The sequence below is a fragment of the Ceratotherium simum genome, chromosome 15 (genome assembly GCF_057802395.1).
Source record: "Ceratotherium simum simum isolate JZ-2026a chromosome 15, ASM5780239v1, whole genome shotgun sequence".
NCBI lineage: Eukaryota > Metazoa > Chordata > Mammalia > Perissodactyla > Rhinocerotidae > Ceratotherium > Ceratotherium simum.
In genome coordinates, this window is record NC_141914.1 from 9,429,871 (window position 1) to 9,443,578 (window position 13,708).

The 13,708-nt window shown below is 37.9% G+C and overlaps 1 protein-coding gene across 3 annotated transcripts in view; it reads right to left on the reverse strand.

Annotated features, from left to right (window-relative positions):
- Nucleotides 1-13,708, reverse strand: part of CBLB (Cbl proto-oncogene B) — a 202,703-nt gene that overhangs the window by 105,706 nt on the left and 83,289 nt on the right. For all 3 annotated transcript variants that reach the window (XM_087439540.1, XM_014792277.2, XM_004436606.3), the window contains exon 4: nucleotides 10,017-10,163. In XM_087439540.1, the coding sequence (XP_087295666.1) occupies nucleotides 10,017-10,163 (147 nt within the window). The remainder of the gene's footprint in view (nucleotides 1-10,016; nucleotides 10,164-13,708) is intronic.

A 13,708-nucleotide genomic window follows, 5' to 3' on the forward strand; every position in this document is an offset into this window, starting at 1 on the left:
AAAATAAATCCCTACATGTTGATTTTTAAAAGCTTTATTTACTTTGCTATTTTTCACCAACAACTTCTCCACCAGCAGAACATGGTTCCGAAGAACCACAAAGACTCTGAGATTCTACCCAACTGCAAGCTAACCAGTTAGCAGATCAGTTTCCGGGATGCTAGCAGAAGACACAGGGTTTCTGGCTCAGAGCCAAAGGACTGTTCTCCCAGGAAGAGCAGTGGTCAGACTGTCAGCACTTTCTGGACTTGCCCCCTGGGCTCTAACTCCCACAGGATGACGCAGAGAGGGCCAGGTGACATCTGCACACGCAGTGGGTTTTGTAACTGGAGAGGAACCTAGAGCTTAGGGAGTCCAAATATTTGACAATGGTTGGTAAGTATGTCTGTTCTTTGATCTGGAGAGAATACTACCTCTATCTTACAAGGCAGGAAGCAAGCGTACTCTTTGCTCCAGAAGGAGAAACTGTCTCTCTTTACCTACCAAGGTAGAAATAGCTAGCAGACAAGGGAACAAACGTTCAGAGGGATTAAGAACCAGGACCTTTTTGAATCCAGGGGCACATTACTAAATACTTTATAAGAAAATAATTCTTGCTGTGAATACAGTATAAGAACTTTTCAGAACAAGAATATAAGTGGCTTAAAAATTTTGTTTTAATGAATTAAACTGATGGGCTGATAAGAACTAAGAAACAGAGAAATGTGAAGTCTGCTTTTTTAAAAAACAGGGCCCTACACAGGAGAGCTTTTTAAATGACACTTTAGAAACACGATTTCTGGAAGTTTTAGTGATTGGCTTAATAGTCAGCATTATTCAGGAAACATTAATGGTCTCAGTAAATGGCACGAACACATTTTCCTCATTTGGCAGGACAAAAAAAAAAAAAAAAGCTAACTATTTCTCAAGATGAGGAAGTAAAATAAGTAGCCAAAATCTGGATAAAAAAGGCTAGACTCTGGAGGACAAGGTTATAATTTTATCATTAGGAAGCTTAGAAACTTCAAAATAAGAAAAGACATTTTCGGACTCTACCTCCTAGGGGGGGTCAGTGTAATTCACCAGCAGTCTTGGTAGAGAGCCCGACGCATTAACCTACCTACTCAGTGCACAGCAAAAACCCAACATACCTACACAGTACTCACCAAAAACCCAACATACCTACTCAGTGTGACCCAAAAACCCAACATACCTACTCAGTGCACAGCAAAAAACCCAACATACCTACACAGTGCGCACCAAAAACCCAACATACCTACTCAGTGCGACCCAAAAACCCAACATACCTACTCAGTGCGACCCAAAAACCCAACATACCTACTCAGTGCGACCCAAAACCCAACATACCTACACAGTGTGACCCAAAAACCCAACATACCTACTCAGTGTGACCCAAAAACCCAACATACCTACTCAGTGTGACCCAAAAACCCAACATACCTACTCAGTGGGCAGCAAAAATCCAACATACCTACTCAGTGTGCACCAAAAACCCAATATAACTACTCAGCGTGCACCAAAAAACCAACACACCTACTCAATGTAACACGTGGAGCCTATTAAAGCTTTGGTTATAAACGAGACTTGCAGAATTTTTTAAAAAGAGAAAATAAATTAGGTTATAGATGCCTTGTTCTTACCACGTCTAATGAAAACAAATTTTAAGTCCTGTATCGAGTTGATCTTTCAGTACTATCATCTGGTTCATCTCCTTCTTTCTTTAAATCCTCTCTTCCTTTAGCATCTATAATACCACACTCCTCAGGTCTCCCCCCTACTTTTCTGGCAACTCCACCATCTCCTTCAATTTCCTCTGTGCATACTCCATTCATCAGAATTCTTTAAGGATCTCTCCTCTTCATTCTCCCTGCATGTTCTCCATGGTCTACATCAATTAGTCCAATGGCTTCACATAGCTTTCAGAGATTACAAACTCAAATATTTGGGGAGCAGGCAGATAACGTACATGAGGAAAGAGGTCCAGGTAAGGGCTGCAATGAACTGGGAGGGAGCACCTCTAACCTGGGCAGCTGGCACCCAGGGCTAGCCAATTGGCACCCTGTCAGAATTCACATCTAGTGTCGCCATCACGCCTAACTTTTCAATGAAATTCAATATAATATTTTTGTGTAAAATCAATAATTTTTACAAGTTAACAACTAATTTTTTAAAGAATTTAAATACTGCATGAGGCCAAGGAAAACATTCCACAGGCTGTTGATCTGCAAACTCTCATAAATGTACCATCAAATCTGAAATCTATCTCTATTCTATATTCTTTCCACACCCTCAAGGCTGTATATCCAACCTACTAACAGATGTCACCACATGGATTTATCTAGATGCACAAGACTGAACACACGCCAAATGGAACTTATCTGGTTGCCAAATCTCTTCCTGTTTTTCCCGCCTCAGTGAATGGTACCCAGTTATTCAAACCAGAGATTGAGGCGTCACATTTGACTCTTTTCTTTCACTTCATACATCTGAGTAATCAAATACAATTAGTTTTACCTTCATATCATTCTCAAATTCATGCACTTCTCTAATGAACTAATTAATTTATGTGTACGTATATATAATTTTAAGTATATTATTATGATCTCTATCTAGTTTCCTACAACAGCCTCCTACCTCTTTCCTATTTCTCTCCTCATTTATCAGTTCCTAAAGTATGGGGGGGCGGTGGGACGGAAGAGGGCAGTCACAGATCCCAAGGGGTACACAAGATGATCCTTTTCAGGATGAGAATAAAATACTGAGATTCTATTTGCATTTTTACATAATTTAAAAAATTTATATTATAATCTTTTATTTGTATTATATAGGAGAATACACATTATTTATATAGTAGTAGCTACGTATTTTTATATATATATGTATCTATGCAGATGACAGATATTATATGCTCAAAAAGTATTTAGTAATAAGTTAGTAACAAGGAATACAATCAACCAGCTTTGGAAACCACTGCTCAAACTCATTATCTGTACTTCAGCAAGACTGACCCGCCTAAAATGCAAGTGTGACCATTTCTCTACTTAAAACCCATCAATGGGTCCCCATTGTTCTTAGGGCTCCAAAGAACAAAGTTTTAAAAGTGCAACTTTGCATATGGAACAAGCAAGTCCAAAAGGCCAGAAATCGACAGAGCTTTCAAAGCATAGTCCAAGAAAGAGACTAACAATTTTAAACACTTTGGTCCTTGAGGCAGGAGAGTTCCTACGGTGGATCATAAAACACTACCCCTTATGAGGAGTCCATGTTCACCAAGGAATGTTCTGCATATGATACGGCTCCATATATAATTTACCTACAGTGACACAAACATCCCCCTCTGCACCTGACAGTAGCATTAATCGTTGTAAATTAATACAACCAATATTCTGGGTTATAGATCAGTTTGTGAGCTCACTTAAATTGTGTCCATTCTCTAAACATACTCTTGATTCTGAGGAAATCAAGTGTCAAGGATGAGAATCAGAACCTAAATCATGGTGATTTCACTAAAGTACATGTCATTTATTGAGGAGTTCAGGGAAGAAAAGATGGAAAAAGAACAATCAACAACAAAAAGAAGTAAAAAACAAAATGCCATTTATGGAACCTTAAAGTTACTCTGTACCTTTGTTTGGAATGACAGCAGACACCATAACAGTCCAATCTCACTCACAGCATTCTCCATTGAGCAGACTGCACTCTTCTTATTAACACATGTGCAACTCACACAAAATACCAGTCCTCCATACTGCTCTAATAATTAATTAACTTACTACAGTCATGCGTTGCTTAATAACAGGGACACATTCTGAGAAATGCATCACTAGGCAACTGCATTGTTGTGCGAACATCATAGAGTGTTACTTACACAAACCTAGATGGTACTACACACCTAGGCAACATGGCACTAATCTTATGGGACCGCCGTCATCCATGCAGTCAGTCGTTGACGGAAATGTCATTATGCAGTGCATGACTGTATCTGTGACATTTCTTAGGCATTTTTCTAATGGGACAGAACTGATTTTAAATTTTTATCATCTTTGTATAAACTGTCTTCCTCAAATTGAATACACACTGCTTAAAGGTAGAAAATTATAATTTCACATCTTATTTGCTTTTTGTATCTAGGATCGTGTTACGAGTTGAAGAAAATAGCCCTGCAATTTTATTTTCCTTATTGATATCAAGACACTTTGATTTTTTTAAAACAGGCAATAATAGGAGTTGACTAAATAATAGAAATATTAAATAGCAATTCCTTGAGTTCCATTTCAACTCCTTTCTCTCTCCCTAGAGCTCCTGCTGCACAGTTTCCTTGTAAAAGTCCTTAATTTCTCTCGTGCACCCCTCCTTTAATTAAATATGACTAAGTTGCCTTTTCTTTCATTAGAGGGAAAACTGATCTAGTTAATATGCTAGAAAAACACGTATCTCACTCATTGGAAAGGTCAAGAAACCATGGTCCTTTGTTTCTTACTAAAAGTGAAAGGAAAATACAGGAAACCAAAGAGGGTCCATACCACTTCCCCAGGAAATCAGGGGTAGAGGCAGTGAACAGAGCTATAAATAGATCATCTTGTTTCCATGGTAAGCAGGACAGTTTCTTATATTCTACCCTACTTTTACACAAGGATACACAAAATTCTAGAAAGTTGCAATCTTAACTTTTTTTGGATTCTGCTTTTAAATTTTTAGGGACTATGGAACCTCCATCATACAAAGTTGAATATTAATTATATTAGCTGTAGAATTAATAATTAATAAATATACTAATAGGGTTCTGAGCAAGATTAAAGGTTTAAATTGGTTAATTATTCCACAACACAGAGCGCTATGTGCCAGACACTGCTCTACCTGCCTTATAGGTAGATGTCAGCTCTTTTAGCCTTTGCAACAACCCTAAACATTAGGTATGATTGTTATTATCAACCACATTCTATAGAGGAAGAAACTGATGCACGGAGAAACCAAGTAGCTTGCCCAAAGTCACAAAGCTAGTAAATGCGCAGTCAGAACCTGAACACAGACAACGTGCCTGCATGCCGAACCCTACGCACGCTGCCTCCCCATCCAGCGAGCGAGCACTCTCTCTCTCTCTCTCACACGTGCACAGGCTCACACACATTCCTCTACTGCTCAGCTCATTTGAATTAAATGAACAATAGTTCCTAGAAGTCTAAATATGAGACATTATGCTGAGGTACTTCAGGAAACACAGAGATGAAAAAATAAGCCTGATTTCACGGAGTTTATAGTTTAATGGAAAGCAAGATAATTAGACAAATAGTCTTAATAAATGAATGAAAATAATAAATAGAGAGGATAAGCAAGATCTTAGAGGAGTTTAAGAAGTAAAAGATCTGGTAATAACAATAAGGGATAGAATCATGACCAAGATGAACTGTGAGGGATGAGTGAGAACTTCTAGGCCCGAGATGATAAAATCTTCAAGGGGAAGGAGCAGTATCAGCAAAGACAGAAATCTGTCAACTGTTGATGTGTCAGGGAAGAGCCAAATGATCCAACTTGACTGAAGAACAGGACATAAGCAAAGGAGGAGAGAACTTAAATGGTAGAAAAATGCATCATGAGCTCAACCCACAATTACTGAGTGTCTGTTATGAATACAGTACCCAAAGGACTCACTCAATAGCCATTCAAAGAAAAATGTTCAAATCTTACACTGAAAATGGAGCTAGCATATGTGAAAGCATTGATCACAGAGTTTGATACACAATAACTCTAATAAATGTATCTGTTTTTAATAATTTTTGGATAAAAAATCAACAAGGAGCTTCATAGTCGAGCAGGAAAACCCACATTGTAAACATACATTCAATAGTATAAATGTATCTAAAATACAACAGGAACACAAAGCATGGAGTGATTAAAGGTGAATGGGTGGGAGGGTGTATATTAGTGTGAACAATCCAAAAAAAGGACTTCTGAACTAGACTTGAAGGGGGTCATAATTCTAGGATGGTAGAAAATAAAGAGGGAAGAGAGGCATTCCAGGGAGCAGAACTGTAAGAACCGATGATAAAAAAAAATCAATTTGTAGATAATAAAGTCACTGAAAATTCTGAGCCGAGAGTAAACATCATCCATCCATCCACTCATCCACACAGTCTGTTAACAGTGATGAGCGGCTACACATTCCAGGAGACATGCCAGGCTCTGAGAAAGAAAAATCAGCAAGGAACGGTGCCTGCCTCCAAGGAATATTTCTAGTCTGTTGGGAAAGTCGAACACGTCAGCAGTTCACTGCAGTGCAGTCTGATAGACGTGAGCACAGGTACCCGGGAGCACAAAGCAGGGATGTCACCTTAGACTGGGGCGTCAAGGAAAGCTTCTACAGTGGCAACGCGAGGTAGGGCATGGGTGACTGGCTTCCGCCGCAGCAACGCGAGAGAGAGAAACAGACACTGAGGTGTGAAAGCAGCAGCACATTAGGAAATCAGTATGGAGTGCTGAGTAGCTGACTTGTCTCTTTGAGGATGAGCTGAGTACAAAGAGAAGAAGCTAGATAAAACAGTTCCTACAGCTTGTCATGTTAATGGGATTTTAGACTTTAATCCAGAATCAAGAATGATTCATAGAAGCATTTTGGCCAAAAAAAATGACAATGATTAGTTCTGCTTTTTAAAGCGCTCACTGGTTTCACTACCAAAAACAACCGGAGAAGATGTTACTGAAGACAGAGAGACCAGTCAGAAAGCTGCCGCAGGAATCCAGGGAAGAATTTGAACTTGAACTTAAAATTGAAGAAGAGAACCTGAAGTAAAGTAAGGATGGCGAGGAGAAGACGCATACCAAGATTCAGGAGTTAGAATCCACGGATCGTGCTGAATTATAACTTGCTTGGAAATGCATGTCTAAATCTCCTCGACGTCAAGACGTGCTCAGCAGACGTAACCCAGGACCTGCTAGCTGACTTGCTTAGAAAAATGACTGTCAACCAGAGTCTAATCACATTAATGGGTCTTATTTTTTTTTTAACAGCTAATAATACATTTGAGCCTCATCTTTAAGGTTTCTGAATTATAAACTTATATATAAATATATATAAATAATTATAAACTTATATATAAACTTAAATTATAATTATAAAATTATATCCAGAGTGCGAAGATTCAGCTTAGTTTGGTCTAATGTTACAGAATTTACTTAGACACATTTATTCAATAATGTCACTTCTCTTTTCCTACGTATTTCTACTGTCTCATGGTCAACAGACCAAGAAAGCAAAAGCAAGACAACTATTAAAACATTCAATAAATTTGCATTAAAATCTAACAAATGCAGAACTTCCCAACCAGTTTCCCATGACACATGATGTGTTACTGATCCCTAGGGACTCCAGGCAGGCAGAGCCTCTTGGCAGCAGGGAGGGTCCTGAGCAGACGGGGGCCCTGCCATGACTTCAAGAAGGTTGAGAAGCACAGAAATGAAGCATTAGGCATATGACACCTAAAGATGTTTGCTGAGAAACAAACCTGTTCAGACCTGTTTTTACCAGGTCTGAATCCTAAAATTGCCTTTAGGAGTTTTACAAAGTCTTCTGAATAATAGCTTTTTCTCAATTTTAACTCAATCTTAATATTCTGTTCTTGCTGACAGTTCTTTTTGGGAAAAGAGTCACAATAACACTCATTAAGCTAAAAGCTACTTTATAATAATCATAATCTGTCTGGCTATATTTAGAATTAACCTCTCAAAGGTTCTGTTTTTGGAAACAATACTGCCTTCAAGTTTAAAGGCAATGGTTAGATCAATGAAAGCATTCTTACATGTTCTCAATATGTAATGAGAGAAATAACAGGAATGAGAACTAAGTTATGCAAAAACACAAACTAGTATTAGAGCTTAAGGAAGATAAAGGAATTTAAAGTTTTGAAAGGCTACATCATTCATTTATTGGTTCATTCATTCAATAAAATTTTATGGAACTATAAGGTGAAAACCCTCAGAGAATATAAAGACGGTTTCTCCAAAGATCTAATAAAAGTATCGTTAACTTTGATGACTACAGAAATATGTCTGAGGTCCAGAAGAAGCTTTAAATTTGGCTCTCACCCAAAAATAAAAATGTGTGAGGCAAATCAAGCAATTTTCTAAAGTAAGTGAAGACAGGAGACAAAGGCACAAGGTTTGGGAAGAAGGGGGAATATTTAATCTGTATTTCAAGAATCCCCCATTTGATTCAGCAGTGGTTTCACTCATGCAGCAGCTGGACAGAAATTTCAGCCCCCTGATGTCTGTGGTTATAAATAAAGGGAAATAAAGATGTCTCAAACGCATCATTCTCTGTGGCCTGAGGTGTCAGCAAAACAAAAACGTTCTCCTCTTTTGAAAAAGTGTGAGTAATCTTTCTATTTTTTTACTGACCTTTTGACAAGCAATTTTATAACTCACTGAATTTTCAGTTTTCAAAAAGAAATACCATAAACAATTTGTCAGATAGTTTTTCTTAAAATTTTAAGATAAACTTTATTTTGAAAGTCACCAACTGTTTCCCTTAGCTCACAGTGTTAATATATGGGCTGTAACTTCAAGAAATCCTCTCAGTTCCTCTCTCCAGAAGGCAGTCCCTTTCTGCCTTCTACCAGTCACAGAGATTTAATTCATGTACTCTTGACTGTTATTCTAATTCGGATGAGAATGAACCTTTTCTCTTTTCAATTCCTCATTTGTGAATGGATATAGGAGCATTACAAACAGCTAGATTTCTGGAACACAGCATGTCTGCGTTAATGGCAGTAACTGCACTTCCTCTTCTAGTGCCTAAAAATAATTCAGAATACAGTTTATTTAAGAAGTGGGTTAAAGGTTTTAATATTTTCAAAGCCAAAAAATTATGCATCTAATAAAATGTGCATTGCTCTATGTAAGTGTATTCTAATCATGGCGGTAGGTACAGATAAACAGAGCACTTCATAAAGAGAAAAGAAAGGAAACCCAGTGTTACGGTTAACTCACTGGTGTCAGAGGACTGAAAAGTGTATATCAACATTTTCCCATCAAAAGTCTATATCGACATTTTATATGTCTCATTTCATCAGCTAATGTACAAATACAGACTTTTAACTACAAGATGAAAAGAAAAATCTGTGTGTAAGCAATCACTCTTCCTCCTTAATACTCAGCCAGGGTTCTGCCTACATTCAAGGACATTCTGAGGGTGCTCTCTCATCAAAGGGACCCTTAAAAGGTTACTGAGAAGCCATTTGCCTCTTGACGTTCAATTCTTGATCATCTTACTGAGAGATTCCCAACAGAAGCTATATAAGTTTTATTTAAATTATGCTGACTTCAGACATTCAGTCCCTATTATTTTACCAAACTCACCTGAGTTAGTGCCTGGGTAGGAAGGACCTAAAGGAAACATCTTTAGCTACTTTCTGATATAATAAAACTTTGTGATAACATTATCCTTATTTCTCTATGTTGTTTACACATGTATACTTTCTGTGCAATGATACAAAGAAAGCCTGAATCCAAGACTTTTCCCACCTCAATTTCAGATGTTAACCAAGTTTAGACCCCATCTCTTCTAGGAAGCAGTGCTGATCCTGAAATCCTGAAGCAACTGTTCCCCTCTCTGAAACTTCAGAGCAATTTATTTATGCCGTTTTTAAAGTATCTATCCCTTTCTGCCTTTTAGTGTGTCTTACGTGTGTACTGTTACAAGAAGTTACAAGCTTCCCATGTACAGAGACTCCATCTTATATACCTCTGCGTCTTAGAGCAAAATATTTAACTTAATGAATGCTTATCAAATAAATAAATGTCACTTAACTGATATTTACATGGTAATATCATAAAACTATCCAGCTACTGAGGTATACTTTTGGTGGCTAACTAAACAGAAAAATCAGCAATCAAAACTCTTATCACAAACACTCAAGCACGTTCTCAAAATACTCAAGTAAAATCTATACCATATGGAACTGGAGGCAGAACTAGCTCCTTCTTCAAAGATGGATCCAAACTATAAAATGATTTGTACTTACTTGTCTCCAAAAAACTTTCTCCAGAATTCAGCAGCATCTGCTTTCGTGATACGAAAGGTGTCTCCCTGGAATTGCCCAGTGGGAAAGATTGCCTTGATTTCTGCCAGCATGTGACTGAAGATAAGGGACAGTTTTGTGAGATTTCGTCTGTAGACAGAAGGGGGCAAAAAAACGAAGGGAAAAAATAAATATATATACGCATGTAAGTTTTAATGGGAATATATATCATGAAAAATAAAATTATGTACCGTATCAACCTAGGTCTTGGTGGTTGGTCACGAACCTCAGCATAATAACGTCCTTAAAAACAATGTTCATAAAAACTGTACATTTAAATTCCTAACAGACTTTCACTTTACCAGTGATCCATGTATTCATTTAATATAAACATGAACAAGATAAATTACATGAGTTTAATGAGAGAAAGGGACACCAAAAGAAAATCATAATCAGATATAAATGCTAAATACAAAAGACAGAACGACTATTTCTACCAGGGGGAGTGAGGAAAGATTTGTCATTAGTGGAGAATCTAGGAAGATAAGTAGTTGACAGATGACAGACCTGGAGTGGAGGGAAGGGGAGGGAGGGAAGGGAAGGAGAAGGTATTCTGAGCAGCACAACATGTTCAAAAGTACAGACGTATGGAATAGAAGAGTTTGTATGATATCTAGGCTCAGCATGGCTGGAGAAGAGCAGAAGGTGACTGGAGGAAATGGCATGAGATAGGATGAAAAAGCTTGGTTCAGACATGACATAAAGAGGCATCTGAGGGGCCGGCCTGGAGTAGTAGTTAAGGTCACACGCTCCGCTTTGGCGGCCCGGGGTTTGCAGATTTGGATCCCGGGCATGGACCGACACACCACTTGTCAAGCCATGCTGTGGCGGCGTCCCACACAAAGTAGAGGAAGATGGGCACGGATGTTAGCTCATAAAAGAATTTGGGGAAAAAAGGGGGGGTGGGCTGGCCTGGTGGCATGGCGGTTGGGTTCAAGCATTCCGCTTCAGTGACCCAGGGTTCGCCAGTTCAGATCCTGGGTGCAGACCTACTTACTGCTCATCAAGCCATGCTGTGGCAGCGTCCCATATAAAGAGCTACAACTGCACAACTATGACACACAACTATGTACTGGGGCTTTGGGGAGAAAAAAGAAAAAAAGAGGAAGACTGGCAACAGATGTTAGCACAGGGCCAATCTTCCTCAAAAAAAAAAAATGGCATCTGAAACAATGAACACAGTTTTTGTCAAATACCCTTGCCACTCCTACCTAAAAATTAAGAGTTTCCGATGACAGGTTCCAGATATGTGCATATTTTAGAAGCTCTCTGGGCAATTCTAATATACTCCCCTCCTTAGGAGCTACTGCTATAAGGAACTGGGAGCCAAATGGATTAAAAAGATTAAGGAACTTATCAAATCTCTGTACACTCATGTACCTGTGTCTAATGACTCAAATAAGCAAAGAAAACATGTTAGGTAACAAAGAGATCATACGATATGTACCTGTCTATAAAGTCAATGGGTGTCACTCTTTCTAAAACATTTAAAAAGAAACATGTAACTTCCTATAGAAGAGGAACACAGAATAAATGAAAGTACTCATGATAAAAAGTGGGAAAAGCAGGAATGAAGAGCAAGCAAAAAGTATAAAGTAATCTACATCTCAATAAATTCATCTCTACTGGAAAACCTAAAATGTCTCAATTTCCATCAGTTTTATTATCTACGAGAAGATTTATGAAAAAGAAGGGTCAGAACTCAGGCCTTATTGTAGTGCTGGACTGGAACAATAAACAATCTGCAAAATAACGATGGTTATACAGAATGCTCCATCATTTTCTTAGACTCAGCCACACTTAAGCACAACTCAGCCTTGTTCAAATGTAAAACTTTTTTAATTAGTTGAATCTTTCATCTTCTCGTTTATGTCAACACACCCTCATTTAGATGATGGAAGATATAAGAAATTCATTCTTAGGAAATGAAAAACAGTAAACTGCTAAACTATATCAAAGGAAATAATTGTGGCCAATACAAACTGCAACTGACTTTTGAAACCTGAGTTTAAGGAAAAACATAAAGTCACTTTAGAAAATATGCAAGAAATTTATTTCTATAATTAGGCAAAAGGGTTAATTTTCCACCAAACTTCCAATTGATACACACAGAAGAAAGAAGAGGAGTCAAGATGGCTATAATTAGGTTAAACCAACTGTTCCTTATTTTCTGAACTGGTTGCTCTCCATCCCCTTGTTTTCTTTGTTCTTTAATCACAGCCAAATGTTTTTCATTTTTATTTGTTAGATCTAAGGTCTGAAGCACAATGCCAACGATTATCCATCTCGGATATTTGATCCACTGGCTATGGAGACACTAAAATTTACAACAGAAATAATAACATCTTATCTTTATAATTTACAGTCTAGAAGCTCTAGCGATCACTGGTACCTATAGCTAATCACTGCTTAATTATAAAATGTGTGTATAGTTCAATTTTCTTGTTCCTGAAAGTGGATCACCACATATTTATTTGAATTTTGCATAAACTAAGGCAATGAAAAGATATATTTTGCTTTTAGTCTTTAAAGAAACTCAAATACAGGTTATTAAAAATATGTGAATGCAACAGTTTAGTGCTACCTTATTTTTCACATATACCAGAACATATATTTATATTTTTATACCTAATTTTTAAATACACACACACCATACATATGTAAATGATCACTCTGGAAATCCATTATTTACAAGATTGATTTACAGAGGTTGCAATCCACACCAAGATATGAAAAGAACTGACAGCTAATTCTACTATGTGATGTCATTTAAATTTATTATCACAGCAAATAGGCTTTGTCTTATGTGTCGGGGGGGGGGGGGGTGTTGGCTATATTTTGCTATACACTACATGCTTTCTTTAATTCCCTACCCTATCCTGCACCCTTAGATATCCATTTCAAAAAAATAGGGCCGGCCCTGTGGCTTGGTGGTTAAGTGCGCGCGCTGCGATGCTGGTGGCCCGGGTTTGGATCCCGGGTGCGCATCGAGGCACCACTTCTCCGTTCATCCTGAGGCCGAGTCCCACATGCAGCAACTAGAAGGATGTGCAGCTACAACATACAACTATCCACTGGGGCTTTGGGGGGAAAAAATAAAATAAATAAAAATCTTTAAAAAATAAAAAAAATTTTTAAAAAAATAAATAAATAAAGAGGGGCCGGCCCCATGGCGTAGTGGTTAAGTTCACGTGCTCCGCTTCAGTGGCCCGGCTTCCCAGGTTCGGATCCCAGGCATAGATCTACACCATGCATCAGCCATGCTGTGGCACCACCCACATATAAAGTAGAGTAAGACTGGCACAGGTGTTAACTCAGGGCTAATCTTCCTCAAGCAAAAAATGAGGAAGATTGGCAACAAATATTAGCTCAGGGCTAATCTTCCTCAGAAAAATATAAAAAATAAAAATAAATAACCTCCAATTTTGAAAACAAAATCCAAGAATACAGTTATCTCTAATCACGCAGATATGGAGGAAGAAAGGCAACAACTAACATCATCTTTGTAGATGAAATGCTTTTATCTATTATGAATTTTCTCCATATTTAGCAAATTTCCCTAAGTCTACCTGATTGTCCCTCATCATAAGACCAAAACTGATAAATGCGTAATAAAGGATTTGATGCTCACTAAT